The 7,214-nt window shown below is 42.5% G+C and overlaps 1 protein-coding gene across 1 annotated transcript in view; it reads left to right on the forward strand.

Moving 5' to 3' along the window:
* The window catches only part of LOC148122153 (lactase/phlorizin hydrolase-like), a 35,073-nt gene extending 34,515 nt beyond the window's left edge, over positions 1-558 (forward strand). Inside the window, exon 17 of the mRNA XM_087906565.1 lies at positions 32-558. Coding sequence (XP_087762691.1) covers positions 32-249 — 218 coding nt within the window. The 3' untranslated portion in view covers positions 250-558. The remainder of the gene's footprint in view (positions 1-31) is intronic.
* The last annotated feature ends 6,656 nt before the right edge of the window (positions 559-7,214 follow it).

Consider the following 7,214-nt stretch of genomic DNA (forward strand, 5'->3'; position numbering starts at 1 on the left):
CCAGAGCCTGATCCCCACTGTCCTCTCCTAGATGCTGAACCCACTGCCAGCCCTGTGAAGACAGAAGTGCCCTTCCTGGGGCTGATGCTGGGCATCACAGAAGCACAGACGGCGTTGTATGTGCTCTTCGCTCTGCTGCTTCTTGGAGTCTGTAGCTTGGTGTTTCTATTGTACAAATACTGCAAGCGCTCCAAGCACCGGGAAACACAGCCAAGTGAAAGTGAGCTGAGTCCAGTGTCCTCCTTCTGAGGAGTCGCCAGCTCCTCAGTTGTGCAGAGAAGCCTGGGTTCTTTAGACAGGCCTGCTAGTACCGATTCCTGCCACAGTGGATCTCCTTTCCAATGCTTCCAGCACTGTGGGAGATGGTTTCCATCTTGAAACTTTTTAAATTCTCAGTTGAAATAAAAGAAAGCATCTTCAGTATGAAAATTTATCAATGGACTCCAAGAAGCCTACATGTTTCCTTGTGGAAATGCAGAGACTAAAGTGTGTGGTGGTTCTGTGTGCTCATTCCAGTGTCTGACGGTAGACGCCTAGCTAAATAAAAGTGAAAAGCAGGTCTAGTCGTGATACTATGTGTCTGTCTATAATCCTAGCACTCAGGAGGCAGAGGCAGGAGGCGATCCACTTTGAGGCCAGCCACAACCACATAGTAAAATCCTGCTTGGGGGTGAGAAGAAACAAGGATGGGGGGCAGTAGAGGTCAGGAACATAAATAGCATGGTGGCAAAACACTTGCCTATCAGATTCAGAGATCTGAGTTCAATTTTTAGCCCCTCACCCCCAGTTTTTGGCTAACTTTGAAAGGTTGTTATGTGGTTAGAGAGATGGTTCAGCAATTAAGACCACCGGGTGTTATTTTAGAGGACCTGAGTTTGATTCCAATGCCCACATGGCATCTCATGTAGGAAACTCCAGGTATTGGGGATCCAATGCCCTCTTCTGGCCTCCCTGGAAACCAGGCACTCATGTGATGCACAGTTATACATGCTGGGAAAATTACCCATACACAAAAAGAATAAAAATTTAAAAATAAGTAAGAGTGATTATGTCTGTAGTTTGGTTTCTTACACACATTCCTATCCTAAAGTTTTTAACCATTTGGAAACTAAAAGATGGCAGGGGAGCTTGCGAGGTTCTTAGGACATCATAGCAATGAACGACCACCTGCATTGGATTCTGCCGTGCTGAGGAATCATGTCCTCTTGTGACTCAACATGTGAGAAGACTATTTGAGCAGTTTGGTGAAAAGTTCTGAACCCAATATTCCAACTTTTTTTTCAGTCATGAAAATTGTGTTTTAATAATAGGGCTAGTTTTTCCTTATGAAAATAAGAATATATTGTAAAATTCTATCCATTGTTTTCATGGTTTTATAATGTATTTTCATTGATTAAAATTTTCATTTATTTTACATCATGATCGAAACTTCATTTCCCTCACTACTGTCCCCACTCATCCCCTCTGCCCTGCCACCTAATCCACCCCTCCTTCACCTCTGTTCAGAAGGGGGCAGGTCTCCTATAGGTGCCAACAAAGCTTGGCTTATCAACAAGATATTCCATGACAAAACCAAATTTAAACAATACCTTTCCACGGACCCAACCCTAGAAAAGGTACTGGAAGGAAAATTCCAACCTAGGAGAGTTATCTGCATTCATTAAAACGTAGGCAACTTTCTAATATTAACATTGACGTTATGAGAACCATACTGTACATACAAAGCTTAGACCCTGAAGAATGATTTGTAACCAGGATCAATTTGACTCAGGACTAAGGGAATAAAAAGTAGTAGAAATTGCTCCTACCTTCCTTCTTAGGTCATCAAATTTCATGTGCCACTTAGATTTTGCGTAAGCCCACACTTTTAAAGTGAATTCCTGGGCCTGGAGAGATGGCTCCGCGGTTAAGAGCACTGCTCTCTCGGTTCTTCTCGTATTGCAGAATCTCCTCATAAGTGGATGAAATTAATGACCATGTTTTGGCTTTTTTGAATATCATGAATGTTTATGTATAGTTTTTTGGGTGGGCCCAATTTTAATATTTGTATTGGCCAGTTTTATGTCAACTTGATACCAGTTAGTATCAAACTGTATCAAAAGTCATCAAAAGGAAGGACCCTCAATAAAGCTTCTATAAAAACCACCTGTAACACATCTTCTCAGTTAGTAACCAATGGGGGAGAACCCAGTCCATTCTGTGCTAGATGTTATGAGAAAGCAGGCTGAACAAGCAATAAGGGAGCAAACCAGCAAGTAGTACCTACCCATGGCCTCTGCTTCAGCTCCTGCATCCAGGTTCCTGTTCTGTTTGAGTTCCTGTCCTGACTTCCTCTGATAATGGACTGTGCTGTGGAAGTGAAAGACAAACAAACCCTTTACTCCCCAACTTCCTTGATCATGGTGTTTTATCACAGTAGTAACCCTAACCACAACAACCCACTCTGATATATATCTAAGAGTGAGTGCTGGGCCACCTGGTAACTCCTTGTTTAATACCCTGAGGAATTACGAAATGGTTTTCTAAAATGGCTTCACCATTTTATCACCCATTCATAATGTAGAGAGGCTCCAAATTTTCTTCCTCCTCACCAACACTTGTTACTGTCTTTACTGGATTTTCTTCAGTCTCATTGTATAGACCCTGCCTAGCACTTGCTGTTCTGACCTTGAATTCAGAGATCAGTTTGCCTTTGCTTCTGAGTGCTAGGATTAAAGGCATGTGACTTCATGCCTAAACTGCTTTTGTCTTTCAAAACTGTGTTATCCTTGGCAGTGTGATATGCAATCTTTTGGATTGTTCCTTTTTGTGATATAGTTTCACTGTGTAGCCAGGCTGGTTTGAAACTTCGTATATAAACATAGTAGCCCTCAACCTTGCAGGGATCATGATTGTGATTCCCAAGGGTTAGATTTATATGCACATTCCTAACACCCGGCTTGCTTATGGGCCATTTCTGTGCCTTCTTTAGAGAAATAACTATCCCAATTCTTTTCCCATGTAGGAGTTATCTTTTCATTGTTGAGCTATAGAAACGTTTTTGTAGTGCAGGTATAAAATCCTTAGTAAGTATATACTTGGATGTATTTTCTCCAGTTCCTTATACATTTCAAGATTAATAATTCTGTAAAAGTCAGGAATGGAGGGATGGCTCAGCAGTTAAGAGAACTCACTGCTCTTGCAGAGGACCTGAGTTTGGTTCCAGCCGCCAGGGTTGGGAGCTGCCTTGACTGTACCTTCAAGGCACCCAGCCACCATCATCTCTCACCCTTGGAAGTTGCTTTTGAGATTAAAAGAAGAGAGAGGTTTAATTTGTGCGTGTCTGTGGAGAGCATATGCAAACATGTCTGCACGCACACCTTCACAGAGGCCAGAAGAAGGCACAGGGTGTCTTCTGTCACTCTCCACTTAGTCCTTTGGACCTGGGGCCTGTACGGTCTCAGCTAGCCTGGAAGTCAGCCAGTGTAGGCCATGTCCTGTGTGCTCCGTGATTGGAGCTGGGTTGGACATTTGGTGGACTCCGGGCTTGTTACAGGAGTGCTGGGATCTCAATTCACGTTCTGATGATCACACAGTGAGCATTCTTTTTGTTTGTTTGTTTTTGGTTTTGTTTTTGGAAACAGGGTTTCTCTGTGAAACAGTCCTGACTGACCTGGAGTTTACTCTGTAGACCAGGCTGGCTTTGAACTCACAGAGATCCACCTGCTTCTGCCTCTTGAGTGTGAGTGCTGGGATCCTTAAAGGCACATGCCGCTACCGCCCAGCAGAGTGAGCTTTCTTAACTGATGAGCCATCTCTCCCACTCCAAGTATGACCATATAAAAACTACGGCTTCTGAGGACGGAACAGAGTATTTGCCTATGGATTCAGGTTTTAATTCTTTTTTTTTTTATTATTATTAAATTATAAAAGTTTCCATTTCAGCCCCTCCTCCCAACACCGTCCCAGTCCCCCCACTCCCTCTCCTCCTCCCTCTCCATCCCCTAGAGCAGTCAGGGTTTCCTGTCCTGTGGGAAGTTCAAGTTCCTCCCCCCTCCCTCCAGGTCCAGAAAAGGTGAGAGTCCAAACAGACTGGAGCGCCAAAATCCAGTATATGCAGAGGAAGCAAGTCCCAGTGTCATTGTCAATGGCTTTTCAAAAAGGCTCCGGGCCAGCCACATTCAGAGAATCTGGTTGGATCACGACCTCGTTCAGTCCCAGTCCAACAGGCCTTGGTGAACTCTCATTATATCAGTTCCCTTGTATCAGTGGGTGCTCGCATCCCTCGCAGTCCTGGTTACTTTTTTTATTTTCTTCATCTTTCTGTTCCTCATTTGGACCGTGGAGTGCTCAGTTCGGTGTTCCAATATGGGTCTCCATCTGTATCGCCATCCAACGTCGGATGAAGGTTTCCTCTGCCCTTGCCTTCTTTGCTCACGTTCTCTTTCCTTCTGCCTCTTATTTGGACCTAGGGAGCTAGGTCCCGTGTTCCAACGTGGTTCTCCGCCTCCATCTCCATCCATCGCCAGATGAGGGTTCTATGGTGACATGCAAAATAATCATCAGTATGGCTGTGGGCCAAGGCCGGTTCAGGCACCCTCTCCTCTGTCCAGAGAACCATCTGGGGATCTCTCCTTGGACCGGGGATCCCCTTTATAATCAAGTCTCTTGTAAACCCTAAAATGATTCCCTTAGTTGAGGTATAAACTTGCCTGATCCCATATCCATCCTTCCTCCCTCCCCCCCATCCTAGTCCCCCGATCTTTCCCCAATCCTCCCCTACTCCCTTCTCTCTAACCCTCTCCCTTTCTGACAACCCTCCCACCCCCCCATGCACCCGAGGTTACCTGGGACTCTTGTCTATTTCCTACCTCCTGGCGGATAGCTAAATAATCTTCATCAGGTTCATCTTCTTATTTAGCTTCTCTAGGATCACGAATAATAGGCTCAAAGACTATGAGCCTATTATTTAATTTAATAATTATGGTTAGAATCCACTTATGAGTGAATACATACCATGTTCCTCTTTTTGGGTCTGGCTTACCTCACTCAGTAAAGCGTTTTCTATTTCCATCCATTTGCATGCAAAATTCAAGATGTCATTGTTTTTTACCGCTGAGTAAAACTCTAATGTGTATATGTTCCACACCTTTTTTAACCATTCTTCTATTGAGGGGCACCTAGGCTGTTTCCAGGTTCTGGCTATTACAAATAGTGCTGCTATGAACATAGTAGAACAAATGCTTTTGTAGTATGTTAGGGAATCTCTAGGGTATATTCCCAAGAGTGGAATTGCTGGGTCCTGAGGGAGGTTGACTCCCAGTTTCCTGAGAAACCGCCACACTGATTTCCACAGTGGCTGCACAAGTTTGCATTCCCACCAACAATGGATGAGTGTTCCCCTCATTCCACATCCTCTCCAGCATAGGCTATCATTGGTGTTTTTGAGTTTGGCTATTCTGACAGGTGTAAGATGATATCTCAAAGTGGTTTTGATTTGCATTTCCCTGATCGCTAAGGAGGTTGAGCATGACCTTAAGTGCTTTTTAGCCCTTCGAAGTTCATCTGTTGTGAATTCTCTGTTCAGTTCAGTACCCCATTTTTTAATTGGGTTAATTAGAGTTTTAGTGTCTAGTTTCTTGAGTTCTTTGTATATTTTGGAGATCAGACCTTTATCTGTTGCAGGGTTTGTGAAGATCTTTTCCCAGTCAGAAGGTAGCCTTTTTGTCTTACTGACAGTGTCCTTTGCTTTACAGAAGCTTCTCAGTTTCAGTAGGTCCCATTTATTTATTGTTTCTCTTATTGTCTGCGCTCCTGGGGTTCTGCTTAGGAAGTGATCTCCTGTGCCTATATCTTGTAGACTACTTCCCACTTTCTCTTCTATCAGGTTCAAAGTGGTCGGATTAATGTTGATGTCTTTTATCCATTTGGACCTGAGTTTTGTGCATGGTGATAGATATAGATCTATTTTCATTCTTCTACAGGTTGACATCCAGTTATGCCAGCACCATTTGTTAAAGATGCTATCTTTCTTCCATTGTATAGCTTTAGCTCCCTTGTCAAAAATCAGGTGTTCATAAGTTTGTGGGTTAATACCCGGGTCTTCTATTCGATTCCATAGGTCGACTTCTCTGTTGTTATGCCAATACCAAGCTGTTTTCAATACTGTTGCTCTGTAATACAGTTTGAAGTCAGGGATGATAATGCCTCCAGAGGTTCCTTTATTGTATAAGATTGTTTTGGCTATCCTGGGTTTTTTGTTTTGCCATATAAACTTGATTATTGTTTTCTCAAGGTCTGTAAAGAAGTTTGATGGGATTTTGATGGGAATTGCATTGAATCTATAGATTGCTTTTGGTAGAATTGCCATTTTTACTATGTTGATTCTCCCTATCCAAGAGCAGGGAAGGTCTTTCCATTTTCTGGTATCCTCCTTAATGTCTTTCTTCAAAGTCTTAAAGTTCTTGTCAAATAGGTCTTTCACTTCCTTGGTTAGAGTTACCCCAAGATATTTTATGCTATTTGTGGCTATCATGAAAGGTGATGTTTCTCTGATTTCCCTCTCTGCTTCTTTATCCTTTGTGTATAGGAGGGCTACCGATTTTTTGGAGTTGATCTTGTATCCTGCCACATTACTAAAGGTGTTTATCAACTGTAGGAGTTCTTTGGTAGAGTTTTTGGGGTCGCTGATGTACACTATCATATCGTCTGCAAATAACGAAAGTTTAACTTCATCTTTTCCAATTCGAATCCCCTTGATCCCCTTATGTTGTCTTATTGCTATTGCTAGAACTTCAAGCACTATATTGAAGAGGAATGGTGAGAGTGGACAGCCTTGTCGTGTTCCTGATTTTAGTGGAAAGGCTTTGAGTTTCTCTCCATTCAATTTGATGTTAGCTGACGGTTTGCTGTATATTGCTTTTATTATATTTAGGTATGATCCTTGTATCCCCAGTCTCTCCAACACCTTTATCATAAATGGGTGTTGAATTTTGTCAAATGCTTTTTCAGCATCCAATGAAATGATCATATGGTTTTTTTCTTTCAGTTTATTTATATGATGGATTACATTGATAGATTTGCGTATGTTGAACCAGCCCTGCATCTCTGGGATGAAGCCCACTTGATCATAATGGATAATTTTTCTAATGTATTCTTGGATTCGGTTTGCCAGTATTTTATTGAGTATTTTTGCGTCAATGTTCATGAGTGATATTGGTCTGTAATTCTCTTTC

This window comes from Myodes glareolus, chromosome 5 (assembly GCF_982192425.1).
Source record: "Myodes glareolus chromosome 5, mMyoGla1.1, whole genome shotgun sequence".
Lineage (NCBI taxonomy): Eukaryota > Metazoa > Chordata > Mammalia > Rodentia > Cricetidae > Myodes > Myodes glareolus.